The sequence below is a fragment of the Hemitrygon akajei genome, chromosome 7 (genome assembly GCF_048418815.1).
Source record: "Hemitrygon akajei chromosome 7, sHemAka1.3, whole genome shotgun sequence".
NCBI lineage: Eukaryota > Metazoa > Chordata > Chondrichthyes > Myliobatiformes > Dasyatidae > Hemitrygon > Hemitrygon akajei.
Genome location: NC_133130.1, coordinates 78,666,860 through 78,681,720, shown reverse-complemented (window position 1 = coordinate 78,681,720; position 14,861 = coordinate 78,666,860). Strand labels below are relative to the sequence as shown.

At 38.7% G+C, this 14,861-nt stretch overlaps 1 protein-coding gene across 4 annotated transcripts in view; it reads right to left on the bottom strand.

Moving 5' to 3' along the window:
• Positions 1-1,386: 1,386 nt before the first annotated feature.
• esf1 (ESF1, nucleolar pre-rRNA processing protein, homolog (S. cerevisiae)) overlaps positions 1,387-14,861 on the bottom strand; it is a 68,447-nt gene continuing 54,972 nt past the window's right edge. For all 4 annotated transcript variants that reach the window (XM_073051266.1, XM_073051269.1, XM_073051267.1 and 1 more), the window contains 4 exons: positions 14,446-14,536; positions 12,857-12,948; positions 5,493-5,642; positions 1,387-3,240 (listed from right to left, as the gene is read on the bottom strand). In XM_073051266.1, coding sequence (XP_072907367.1) covers positions 2,944-3,240; positions 5,493-5,642; positions 12,857-12,948; positions 14,446-14,536 — 630 coding nt within the window. In that variant the 3' untranslated portion in view covers positions 1,387-2,943. The remainder of the gene's footprint in view (positions 3,241-5,492; positions 5,643-12,856; positions 12,949-14,445; positions 14,537-14,861) is intronic.

The window sequence follows — 14,861 nt, the reverse complement described above, 5'->3', positions numbered from 1 at the left end:
AGCCCCAGCATGGGAGAATGAACCTTGGGTGCTCTCCCAAGGCTATCATCAACATGCTCCTAGAAGATAGCGGCACGGCTAATATAGATGAACTGAGCACACTGATGAGGGAGAGGGAGGAGTGGAGAGTCCGTCATCATGCCCGACGCTGGCCCCCTAGGCCTGAGTCAACATAGCTTTTTTAAGTCCAAACCAGTACAGTTCCAGCAAAAATCTGTTCTTCATATCCATACCATTACCTTTGCTGTTTCTCCTGGATCTTTCCCTGGCCTTCTTGTCTTTATACTGCTCTGAGCCACAGCAATATGAATGTAACTTGGGCCAATTTCTATATGTATATGATCCAACTTGACTCTTCTATTGTAGTTTGATACTAAGTGTAAAATATCTACTCTTCAATAATCTAGTTTTTAAGGTCAACTGATGTTTGTTGTGTGGGGCTTGTTGACTACCTCACATTACCCTTTCAGATCCAGAGGGCTGCATTTTCTGGCTAATAGTAACCTGGACCCAACAGAAAGATCCTACCCAGCCCTGGGCTTTGTAAAAAAGTTACATGAACAGGCCAGAAAAAGCCTTGGCTGCAAAACAGATTGACGAAAAAGGCATGGTCTTGCTTTGCTATCTTTTCAACATCCTTTATAATCAGAAACATTCAAAAACTATGAAACCTTCAATTCTTAACTCATACCTGTCTTCATGGTATCTCAACGCCAAAGTACATTAATTGTCAAAGTATACCTACTGCTTATGATTTTGAGATTCATCTGCTTACAAGCACAAAGAAACCCAATAGAACCCATTAAAGAAATTGTTAAACACCCAATGTGTAGGAAAAAAAATTGTGCAAACAACAAAAAACTGAAGTTCACAAAAGTGAGTCCATAGCCACAAAAGCAGTCATCACTGCAGTCTTAGTTCAGCACAGAGCCGAGTAAATCTCGCGGAGCCCATCCTTGCCTCTGTCCCCAACACCCTGACTTATTCAATCTGGCTGGGCGCTAAAATCATCCAAATCTTGGGCTGTTCCTCGCTCTTGGACATGGACTCGGGCCCCACCACCTCAACACTGCCCTGCTTTGGTTCTGCCGTATCAAATCGCCTTCATATCCACTCCAGCTGTGGCCAAACATCGGCTCAAGTATACGCATTTTCAGTACTAAATCAAAATTCTCTGTTTCTCCATCTTTAGCAATGTATTCGCACACGTCATCTTGGTTTCAACATGTAAATGGCTTTAACTAACATCTGAAATATGGCAACACTGACAAAGCAACAATGCTTAAAGTGTCTCTATTCTGCTTCAAGGCCTGGATGAAGATGGGAATCCGGAACCTACAATCATTGCCCTCAAAAGCAAGAGCATTTCCATGAGAAGCAAGTCAACAGCTTTGGATATATTTAATAAATGTTTTCACTTATTCTCTACACTTCAAAATATTTTTTCATCTACAGTATGTTTTAAGTTACTGACAATAACAGATTTCTTGACATATTCAAAAACGGAGAAAATACTTTTGCTGCTCAGAACTTGGTGAGTTTTCAGAAAGCTGTCAAATTCTGCTAAAGGCTTTTATACCTGCAACTTAATTGTTTTGTGTCCAGTAATATTTGAGGCAATGAGCTTTGCCTTCCTTTAGAATATGTTTCATGAATAGACTCTAATCAAGTGTGATATTTTAGTGTGCCCGAAACTTAGTTATGCATCATTGCTGTCAGCTTTTAAGTTCCTAAAAATTAGTTTTATTAATAGGAATACATTATAACAGAATTTTCATAAATTGTTAAGTATTGTTACAAAGTTCTGTTCTGTCAAATTTAAAGTGGCTACCATGGTTGGCTCCAAAGGTAGTCATAGCCAAAGGATGGTAGTGGGGACGAGCTCCCACTGCGAAACAAATGCTCTTCATGGCGTGCGTCTCAAACAGCCTCTGACAACCAAGTCCAATTCCTCTGACAAGCAAGTTAACCATGCATGGTCGCTCATCTAGAAGAGGGAAAACTCCGATTTCAAACCTCCGCTGCCATGTGGCTATACCTGCTCACGGGAAAGACTTTGGGAGTAAACCCCGTGGAAAAAACCAGTTGGTGACTCAAAGGCGGCTGACTGCTGTTCCCAGCACCAGCACGGCAACCCCTGCGATGCTGCTGGCACCAAACTGTATCGACTTTCGTCGTTCCTTTGGACCTGTCATCAGCATGGAGAGGGGGGTCCCACTGCATAGGCAACAGGATCTCCATATCAACTCTGCCCTGGCTTGCGCCCTGGAGAGGCCGCTCCAGCTTCGCTTACCCAGAGACTACCAGAGGCGCAGTACCCGTGGTCGACCACGACTGACGGAGGCCACACACACCATGGTTGAATAAAAATGGACATGAACAACACAGAGAATCTTTGTTGTATTTCTACAGGTTTTCACCACACTGGTGAATTTTTTTTGAACGTGAATGGATAAAATAAATAAAAATCTATTGGCACATATTTTCCTTAATGTCATGAATTTTGATCTGGTGGAAATTAATCTCCATGATTTAGCTTTAGGCTATTTTCTGTGTTTGCTTTCTATATTGTATTTTTTTCTCACAGAAAGCATATTCTTATTGATGTAGCATTTTAGAAATACATCTGAATAATAATAAATGATCAAAGAACATTTGGGATGTGGAGATAAACAAAAAAAAACTACTGCCCACAGTTCTTTAAAGCTCGATTCTCAGCAGTAGGACTTGAACTGAAACACAACTGTTAGGAAAAAGAATATAGTTCAACCATGATCTAGTCCTATAGGATCTCATGAGCTGTAAATTTATAATAAACCTGTACATACCGACTCTGGAAAGTTAATAAAATTATTAAATTTATGATTCCATGTGTACTACAAATATGCACATATTCAAGACTCCTCTTATTTAAAAATTTTCTGTCTTTGTACATAGGTTCTGTTATACAGTTTTTTGTTTCTTTCGGGCTTGAAATTGCTCCGTTTTTGATTTCACTGATTTTATGAGCAAGGAAAGTCCATGGTCTACAGGTTTCTTGATGGTCACTGTTTCCTCTCTAGTAATTTCACTCTCTCTCGCGAGAGAAGCTGCCTTCTTCTGCTGCTCTTGCCTCTGTCTTGATTTTTCTTGCAGAAAAGATTGTGTGGCATTTGTCTTCTTAAAATTGGGGTCTGAAGGGTCAAGGTTGAACAGGTGTGAAGTATAAATGGCTTGAAACCTTGGGTCAGCAACATCCACCTGCAAGAAAAACATTTTCTCAAACTTGTAATCTTAAATGTCCTTCTCCACAGTTTCAATAAGTTTAATAACAAAACTTGCAACCTGTGAATCTTGCCAGTTATGTCCATTATAATGGAATTCTGGAGCTTTTATATAAATTTTCTTTTCACAATATTATCCCATTCCCAAGTTCTCAAAGGGAATCCATCAGACCCAAACCTATCTCTCCTTCTTGCATTTTTCTTTCACAGAACACACTGCAGGGTTTATGTGAACTTCACAAATGTGGCTGAAGAAATTAACTTTATCTTTATGGTACAAGAGGCCATTCAGCCCATCATATTCATACAGATTTGGTTAATTTCACTTTGCAAATCTTGATCCATAATCATAGTATTGGTACAGGTAATTTTTAAATGTGTTGAGTCTTACTGCCTCCAAAACCATACAAGGCAGAGTTCTAGACTACCACCACTTGTTAATACATTTTCAACTCTCCAACTCCTGCAACTAGGAGACACAGATTTAAGATACCTCCCTGCTAAAGGAAATCAATCCAACTTGCTTACTTTATCCAGCCTCTCAGTTTTACACTTCAAAACTCTCTGCAGTCTCCTTGTTTGATCGTTTCTCCTTGAAACTATAACTGCTATTCTCAAAGCTCCTCTGCACTTATGTGTGATCTGATCCTTTGTGATGTGGCAACCACAACTTCATGTAGTCCTCTAGCTGTGGCCTAATCAATATTCTATATACATTTAGCATTGAATCCCAGTTCTTGTATTCTGTGCCTTGGCCATAAATGCAATTTTATCAAAATTCCCTACTGTCTGAGGAGTTGCTCTTCAAGACCCTGAAATCCTTAACAATTTTCAGTATCCTAAGTGCTACTTAGTCCCTTCCCTCATTTGTCCTCCCCATTTTATAGAATAAAATGCATTCTATCTCATTTTATGAATTGAATTTAAGTGTTCATATTACTATTCCACTGTCTTCCTGTAGTCCAAAATTTTCTACTTCACTATTAGCATCACACTGTCAATTTTAGTATCATCAGCAAACATGGTAAAAGTATTACTGTCTGGTAAGGAGGGTCCACTGCACAGGATCAGAAAGAGCTATAGGAATTTGTAAACTCAGCCAGCTCCACCATGGGCACTGGCCTCCCTAGCATCCAGAACACCTTCAAAGGGAGATGCCTTAAGAAGGTGGCGTCCATCATTAAAGACCCCCATCACCCAGGACATGCCCTCTTCTCATTGCTACCATCTAGGAGGTGGTATAGGAGCCTGAAGACACATACTCAACAGTTCCTCCCTTCCACCATTAGGTTTCTGAATGGACAGTAAACCCATGAACACCACCTCAGTAATTTTATTCCTCTCTTTTTGCACTACATAATTTAATTTTTAATATCTAATTCTTATTGTAATTTTCAGTTTTTAAAAAAAAATCTTTATGTATTGTACTGTACTGCAAACCTACAAATTTCATGATACGTGCCAGTGATAATAAACCTGATTCTAATTCTGAAGTAATCCCCCCCCATTGGTCTTTACCATTTGTATATATCATGAAAGCAAGATCTATTATAGAGCCTTAGAAAAACTCAACACCTTCAGTCACTTCAGTTTCTATTCAGCATTATCCTTTAGTTTCTGCCACTGAGATAATTTTTAATCCAATCTGCTAATGTCCCTTTGAATTACATGGGCCTTTTGCTTTCTTGATCTCCATGTAGAAATTTGTCAAATATATTCCTATCTTAAATTCCCTACCTTCATTAACCTACATACTTCTCAAAAATCAAGATAGTCATATATAACCTTTCATTATCAAATTCACACTCTTTGCTGAATTTACACATCTCTGAATGCCAATTTATTTGTTACATGTATATCAAAACATCAGAAAATACTGTGAAATGCATTGTTTACATCAACAACCAGCACAGTCTTGCAGTCTGCAAGTTTTGCTCACTACTTTTACTAACCCCAACCTGTATCTCTTTGAATGTAGGAATAAACTGGAGCCCCCAGAGGAAATCCATGCAGTCATGTGAAATTTGCCTATTAATGATGTCTTGTAATTAATTATTCTCTTTTTTAAACATGCTTAAAACATCAGCAATCTTTCAATCCTTTGGCACCAGGCCTGTTGTTAAAAAGCATTAGAAAACTACAATCTGAACTTGCACTATTTTCTCCTTTGCTTTTTTTTTTAAGGACCTGAGAAACAAAAATCGGTGAAATTAAGTGAATAATAATTACCTGGAAGTTGTCTTTTTCAATTAGCTCTTGCTTTTTAACAAGTTTCTTCTTTTTCTTTTTGCTAAGGTTCTGTTGTTCCACTATTTTGTTATAATTAAAATGTTTTCGTTCTTCATCTTCATCGTCCATCAAGAGCAAGGCCATTTCCGCCTAATTATGAAATATTTTACAAAGTAAAGTCTCTAAATATTAGTTACATAAGAGGTTAATCATTTGCAGTCTGTCAATTAAAATGAAAGATGCTGATATTAATTAAGATGGAGGATCCATATGCCATCCAGTTCCATTAATCCAAATATTAAACCAGGGTACTTGGGAAGCATTTATGTTCCCGTAAATCTTAAATTAATTCAGAAAACAAAAAAAATTATAAAGCATAGATACAAGGCTAATACATTGTTACCAGACAGATGACATATTTAATCTTACATTTATTTTATTTGAAAACTTCTATGTAGATAATTTAGACAAAGAAAGAAAGAAAAGTGGTCATTGAAGAAAGACGTGGGATTTATACAGTGACAAACAAACTCTTTTCGGGCTTCCATCTTCTTCAGAGGTGATGTTTGAAGATGGTAGAGTTAGTCATTGAAATGTTACAATCGATACCTTTACCCGCTTGAAGCCCAAGAAGAGTTTATTCGTCATATACGCTGGGAAAGAATTGGATCCCTTTTTATACAGTGCTTTTCACAAAGTTAAGTAACATGCACAAAATGCTGCAGTAACTCAGCAAGTCAGGCAGTATCTATGGAAAGGAATAAAGTGTCAACGTTTTGGGTCAAGACCCTTCATCAGGACTTACATTCCATTGAGGCTGCCTGACTTGCTGAGTTCCTCCAGCATTTTGTGTGGATTACTCTGAATTTCCAGTTTCTGCAGAATCTCTCGTGTTTTTCTCCCCAACAAATTAAGAGTACTTTCACAGCCTCTTACAGACTTATTTGCCACAATTGAAGTTATTTCATGAATTTCAGGCTGTGGACATTACTAACGAAGCCAGTATTGAAAGGTGGCAATGAGCCACCTTGAACAACTTCACTCTTTCGACTGAAACACTGCCAACACTCTGATTCTGTAAGGAGATCAAGGATTTAGTTCCAGTGACAATGAATCTAGAGAGAGATTTGCAAATTTTTGGGCAATTTAGAGGGGAACCTACTTTTGATGGTATCCCCATGCACCAGAAGCCCTTGCCCTTCTTGGTGATAGACATTGTGGATTTGGGGAGGGTTGTCACAGAGCAGTACGGTGAGTAATGGATATGCATTGCCACACACACAGCAGCCAATGTGATCTGGTGATGAGAGAATAAATATAAGGGTCTTTGCTGGGGAGCCAATTCAGTAGGCTGCTTTGCTGACAATTTATCTTTAAGCAAGCTTAAAGAGCTTAATCTCACATGCCCTTTGCACCACTCATTGGTCCACTGACTTGACATTACTGATACGGCGAGGCAGTTATATATTCTATGGAATAGATTCCTGCTGGAGCAGATTTCCTTAGGAAAGTGCATGATCATGCACTTTGATACAAGGAATAAAGGCTTACCCATTTTCTAAGCAGGGAGTGAATTTAGAAATTAGGGAGTTGGGAGTTCTCATGCAGAACTCCCTAAAGGTTGACTTGCAGGTTGCGTCACTACTACGGAATGCAAATACTATGTTAGCATTTATTTCCAGAGGACTAGAATAGCAAGGATGTAATGTTGAGGATTTAAAAGACATTGGTCAGACCGCACTTGGAGCACTGTGAGCAGTTTTGGGTCCTGTATCTAAATAGTTACTGGCTTACGAGAATTATCTGGGGAATGAAAGGGCTAATGTATGAGGAGCATTTGATGACAGTGGGCTTGTACTTGCTGGAGTTTAGAAGAATGAAGGATGATCTCACTGAAACCTATTGAATACTGAAAGATGTAGATAGAGTGGACATGGACAAGACGTTTCCAATAGCGCAAGAGTCTAGAGCCAGAAGACAGAGCTTCAGAATACAAAGAAGTCCCTTTAGAATAGAGAATAAGAACTTCTTTAGGCAGGGGGTAGCAAATTTGTGGAATTCATTGCTACAGATGGCTGTGGAAGCCAAGTCACTGGGTACGTTTAAAGTTGTTGATAAGTTCTTGATAGTAAGGGTGTGGAAGGTTATGGGGAGAAGGCAGGAGAGTGAGGTTGAGAGGGAAAAGTAAATCGGCAGACATGATGGGCCAAATGGCCTAATTCAACTCCCATGATTTATTGTCCTAATATCTCAGGGATTCATGGGTTTGTTAGCTGCCAGACTTGTTCAAAGTTTATCCCATTTAGTATGACACCAATGCTATGCAACATGATAAACAATACCTTTGTCGTGAACATTGGATTTTATCAGCAGTAAGTTGAATTAATGGTCATGTCTACAGATGTCATCTTAGACAAATTCACCTGGAATTGGTAGAATGGTGAGGAAAAGGTATTGTCAGTGTATCCCCTATGTTGGTTTGTTCACCATCTGCTGGACCTTGCCTTGTATCTGTGTCCCTCAGAACACAGTCAGTGGTGGTGTTCAAATCCACTTTCTGAAGTCTTACACTGTGAATGAATTCTGCATCTTCCCTAACTTCAATGTTTCTTCCAAGTGTTACTTAACACTAGAGCAATGATGATCAGGGGAGTGATGGGCTGAGGAATGGAAAATGGATTTCAATAGACAAGTTTGAGGTGATGCATTTTGGTAACTCAAATCAACAAAGGACTTCTACTATGAATTGTAGTGCTCTAGGGAGCATAATAGAACAGAGGAACTCAGGAGCACAAATGAGGTTTGTTGAAAACGATGTCACAGGCAGATAGGGTGGTGAAAATGGCATTTAGCAATTGGCCTTCATCAGTCAGAGCACTGAGTATGGGAAAGGGGTCATTATGCTGCAATTGTGCAAGTTGCTGGTGATGCCACACTTGGAGTACTATATACAGTTTAGGTCACCCTGTTACAGGAAAACTGCTTAAACTGGAAAAGAATGCAAAAGAGATTTATGGAGATGTTGCTGGGTCTAAAGGGAGAGGCTGGCCAGGCTAGGTCTTTTTTCTTGGAACATAGTAGAATGAGGGTGACCTTACAGAAATGTTTAAGATTATAAGGTGGATGATAGTAGCTTTTTCCCCAAGATAGGGGAGGCCAAAACTTGGGCGCACAGGTGGGAGGGGAAAAATTTAAAAAGGACCCAAGGGGCAACTTAATCCACACAGAAAGCAGAGATTATATGGAATGAGCTGCCAGAAGAAGTGGTTGAGGCAAGTACAATAGTGTCAGTTAAGAAGTACTTGGGGAGGGGTGGGGTGAGGTGGCTGAGAAGGATATAGGTCAATTGCAGGAAATAGGGATTAGTTGGGTGGGCAGCATGGAACCATTGGGCTGGAGGGTCTATGACTCTATAATTGTTGCAATTAGAAGATTTCCTTGTCCACATTTGACTAAATGCCGTGAGAAAACAAAAGAGTATGGAATAACTCCAGAAATAAGTTAAGTAGTACACATCTACAGTGAATGAGAAGCACAGGAAATTAGCATTTGTAAAAACATTATGGTTACAGTAATTAATGATAATGAAAGCAGATAAATCTACAGGCTCTGACACCTACACCTTAGGGTTTGAAGGAGGTGGCTATTCCAGTGGGATTAGACTGTTGTGCTGGCATAGACAGAGGACTGCTTATCAGACAAAAGAATAGAGAGGAAATAAGTGTGTAAGGAGACAAGAGGCTACACTATACATGCTGGAATCTGAAGCAAAAAGCAAACTGCTGGAGAACTCAACATTCAGGCAGCATCTATGGAAAGAAATGGCCAGTTGATGTTTTGGGCTGAGACCCTTCATCTAGACTAAGTGGGGAGGTAGCGAATATAAAGAAGTGAGGGAAAGGTGTGGAAAAAGAGCTGGTTGAAAACTGGTGATAAGTAGACACAGGAAGGAAGAGTGGAAAAAGCAACAGAGACTGGGAAGTGATTGATGGAGGCAACAAAGGACTGCAGATGATGGAATCTAATAGGAAAACAAGTTGGAGCATGGAACAAAGGGAGGTGGAGTCGGCAGATGGGAACAGTAGGGGAAGGGGATCTGGTGGGAGGAAGTTGTGGGTAATGGACAAATGGAGAGGGTGGCATTGTAAAAAGAAACATGGAGCTTTGGGTGGTGGGGTGGGTAAAGAAAGAACTGTGCAGATCAGATGAAAGAAAAGGGACAGATGGGGAGCAGGTTACCCGAAACGGGAGAATTTTATGTTCATGCCATCAGAATATGTGATGCTGTTCCTTGAGATTGCACTTGGCTTCACTCTGGTAGTGAATGGGCCAAGGACAGGCAGGTCGGTGTGGGAATGGAGAAGAGAATTAAAACGTTTTCCAACTGAGAGCTTTAGATGATTATGATAGATGGTGCACAGGTGCTTTACAAAGCAGTTAACTAGTCCATTCTTGGTCCTACTGATGTAGAGGAGCGTACAGCAGGAACACTGAATGCAATAAAAAAGACTAGAGGAAATGCAGGCAAATCTTTGCCTTTCCTGGAATGGCTGTCTAGGTGCTATGGATGGTGATGAGGGAGGAGTTGTAGGGATAGGTAAAAGATCTCCTACGATGGCAGGGGAAATTGCCTGAAAAGGGGGAGGAATAGGTGGGAAGAGATAAATGAACCAGGGGGTAATGGAGATTGGTCCCTGTAGAAGGCAGAAAGGGGTCAAGAGGAGGAGATATGGCAGATGTAACTGTAAAATGCTTAAGGTTTTGTTTGGGAAACTGATTAATAGAGTTGGACGGGGATCAATATTTGGGCCTTAGCTGTTCAGACAGTATAAAACATATCATGTATAATACATTTGGGTTTACTCATGACAATAATGTGAAGAAGATGCAGAGAAGCTTCAAGGAATATAAACAGGTAAGGTAAATTGGCAAGAATATGGCAGATGGTACCTTCCACTAAAACCAGCAGGAGTGCAGAATATATTAAAAATAGTGCATACCCAGAGACTGTAATGGAGAAGACTTGCATATTCTCTGTATGGTAGGATTCCATGAGTACAACTATATTAGTTTACAAAGCTGTCAGACAGCTGTCTCGGTTTAGATAACAGATTACAGATGTTTGTAGAGGGGTAGATGACCGAGCCTTAGAGCCATATTTATGTTCAGTGCCATGGTCAACACTGGGTGATCCATCCAGTTCTTTCCCTTCTACTACTGTAAAAAAATTAAATACTTGCGAGGCTATTTCAAAGGACAGTTAAGTGTCATTGCTTTGGGTTTTGGAATCACATAGCAAGGATAACAAATTTTCTCCCCTGAAGATCATGAGTGAACTAGGTACCAGTTTTATTTTTACTGAGATTTTTAGTCAGTCAAATAATTTGGAATTTTAAATGAATTTAGATTTTACATCAGCTGCTGAGGTAGTTTTCGATTTCATGTCTGTGGTTCATGAGACCAGATCTTTAAATTAAGTTCTATAATTTAACCATTGCATCACATTGTACATTGTACTATTTTGAAACACATTTCACAATGTTACAAAGTTCTACAGATAGTAATAATTTTGATTGCAGTATACCAATTTTAGAAGGCACACACATTCCACTCCAATGGAACTACAATATGCATAACCATAACATTCTGAAAATCTAACTAGATATAAATGGATTGATATCTTTGTGTCCTCTCTAGCCACAGGCAAAGCCCTGCAGGATTGGCGAGTGGCTAATGTTCCACTGTTCAAGGGAACCAGGGATAATCCAGATCAGTGAGTCTGACATCAGTGGTTGGAAAGTTACTGGAGAGAATTCTGAGCAAAAGTGCTTGTGAGCATTTGGAAAACCAAGGCACATTAGGGAGAGGCAACATGGCTTTATGTGGGGCGAGTCGTGTTTCACTAACTGGATTGAGGGTTTTAGACAAGGTAACAAGGATGATTGATGAAGCTAGAGCTGTGGATGTTATCTAGTATTTGACAAGGTCAAAATTAAGATTAAGTTGCATGAGATCAATGGTGAATTGGCCATTTGGATTCAGAACTGGCTTGCCCATAGAAGACAGAGGGTGGTGGTCAAAGGGACTTATTCTAGTTCTAGATCTGCAAGGATCTGTACTAGGGCCTCTGCTGTTTGTGATGTATATAAATGACCTTCATGAAAATATACATGGATGATTTGCAGATGATATGAATATTGCTGGTGTTGTGGATAGCATAGAGGACTGGCAAAAAAATATAGTGGGATGTAAATCATTTGCAGATATGGGTGCAGAAATGGCAGATGGAGTTTAACCTAGTCAAATGTGAAGTGTTGCATCTTGGTAGGTCAAATATAAATAGACAGTACACCGTTAAGGGCAAGACCTTTTAACAGTGCTGTTGAGCAGAGGAATCTTGGGGTCTGAGTTCACAGCTCTCTGAAAGTTGCAATACAGGTTTATAGGGTACTTAAGAAGACGTGGCATGCTTCTATTAGTCAAGCATTGAGTTCAAGAGTCAGGATGTTGCATTTTATTAAACTCTAGTTAGGCAGCATCTGGAGTATTGTATACAGTTCTGGTCTCCCCACTAAAGGAATGACGATGAGGCTTTGGAGAGGGTGCAGAAGATGTTAACTAGGAGGCTGCTTGGATTAGAGGGCACGTGCTATAACGAGAGGTTGGACATATTTGGGTTGTTTTCTCTGGAGCAGCAGTGGCTGAAGGGAGATCTGATACAGGTTTATAAGATTATGAGAGGCATAAATAGAGTAGATAGACAGATACCATTTCATTCCTGGAATCATTCTTATGAACCTTCTTTGGACCCTCTACAATACCAGCACACCTTTTGTTAGATAAGGGGCCAAACTGCTCACAATACTCCGTGTGGTCCAAGCAATGCCTTATAAAGCCTCAGCATTATGTCCTTGTTTTTATATTCTAGTGCTCTTGAAAGGAATGCTAACACTACATCTGCCTTCCTTACCATTGACTCAATCTGTAGGCCAACCTTTAGGAAAATCTGCACGAGGATTTCCAAGTCCCATTGCACCTCTCTTTTTTGAATTTTCTTCTTGTTTATAACATTGTGTAAGCAGGAATAAATTTAATTAGCCGTTTGATTACTAATTTATTTGACTTGGCACAACATTATGGACCTAAGGGCTTGTTCCTGTGCTGTACTCTTCCATATTCTGAAGAGTTAGACACTGGTTAACGATAAACATTACTGAGGACCCCAAAATTCCCCTGCTCTTCAATTACTGCCAGCACATCTTTGACATAAGCCAAGCAGAGTTTAATACCGAAAATACACCTCTCCATTTCATACTAATGTTTACAGTACACAGCAAATTTTCAATTCCTGAGCAGTTTCTGACCTTTTCCTTTTCTAAACTGGCTTCTTCTTCTGCTGTCAATGGTTTATTCCTTGATCGCTGGATCTTTTTGTTCACTGTCTTTTGCTGTGGTGCTACAGAAGAAAAGAAACACAACAAAATTTGAAGATTGATGAATATTGAATAGTGAATCAAAATATGCAAGATTAAGATGTTCCTAAGGAAAGAAACATACACCAATTTAGGAAGGATTATGCATTCCACTCAAATGGCACTACAATATGAATAACCATAAAATTCAGAAAATCTTACTAGATTTAACATGTATCAATTTAAAGACTTTGTGGAAAATTGTGAAGTGCTTTATTTTGGAACAAAAAATGAATACAGCGGATTCCGGTTAACAGGGGCACAACCACACCAGTACATTTTGGGCCAATTAAGCAGCTGCCCCGATTAGCTGAAGCTTCATGGAAATAGTTAGTATAAATGATGTATTTAAATGAAATACAGAACAAATCTGAAAAATGCCAATATTACTACTGTGTATTAGTTTCTAATAGTTATCAATAGTTGAATTTATCCTGTGTATGCTACTGTGTTCTTTTGATTGACTGTAATGGACAGGCTTCAAATAATTTTTTCAACGACTGCATCTTCCAAATCTTCACTTTCATTGTAACATTCAAGATAATTGTCAATACCTTCATATTCTTTATAGTTATTAACTAACTGAAATAGTGAAATCATTTCCTTTTCACTCCTGGCCGTTTCTAGCATCTTCAAGACTTGACGCTTGAAACTGCAGTGAGCAAAACAGTTCTAAATTGTCTTACTGCTTACTTCTTGCCAACTAACAGTGATTTTTAAAAAAATCACTGCTTTTGAACACAAACACAGGCCAATGATGCTATTTAAAAAATGTTTGCTCTACGTACGGTGTAGTATTTAATGGCCACACAAGTGTATCCAACTGAAGCTGGTTAAAAAACTTCTGCAACACTCTGCTGTCCAACTTAAGTGGCATAAAGTCCCAAATAAACGAAGAGGATCCTGGCAATTTTTTAAATTAGTTTTTGTTCTTTAAGAATTGTCCCAAATAAGTGGCTGACTGATTAACTTAATGCACTGTACCCCATTTTTTCTATTAAGTGACAAGACCTCTATTTCATAAATAATGCTCCCATTTCTTATGTTATTAAGGATGTACATGTAATGGGGTTGTCAGGCTTTTGAATAAATCTTTTATAAATAAAATTGGAGATATTTATATGATATTTGAAATACGTTAAGATTTAAAAAGAAAGTAATTTTAAATAATGTGACTGTAGAGTTTTAAATGTTTGGATTCTGCCTTTAACATTCAAAATAATATCATTGTGAACTAATCACCATCATTTATTACCAAACATTGTTCTAGAACTATTTACTTAGGTGTTCCAAATGTCACAATATGTTTTCTTACTTTCAAGCAGGATTGGAATTATACTGTGAGGTTATTAGAAATCATACAAATAAGTGGCTGAAATAATATATTATATTGCTTCATTGTTGATTCTGGAACACACTTAAACAGCCAACATAATAAAATGGAAATTACTGCACCAAAGTACAATCTAAAAAAAGCTTACCTGATTGCTCCAATTCTTCTGCAAAGAAGGGATCATTTAAATCTACATCAGATGGAATCTCATCCTCACTCAGCTCATCTGTATTTTTAACCTGGACAGAAAAAAATATGTAACTATATCCCATGGAAGACTAGATTGTGGCAATAATGTACACTATACAACACAATGTGACTGTGGCCAAATTTCAAGTAATATCACTCAAGAATTTCATTTGTCACTTAGCACATGTTCTGCACAACTCTGTTGAATAGAAAACTAAAGAAAAAATGTAAAATGAAAAAGAAAGAGTGGGTTTTAACATTATGACCGGAATTAAAAATTTGCCAAAACAATGATTATGAAGCTCCCATTTGCCTGCAACATGCCAGTAAAAATGAGTTGGAACTATCTCAGCAACGCACATCCAATATGTGTGA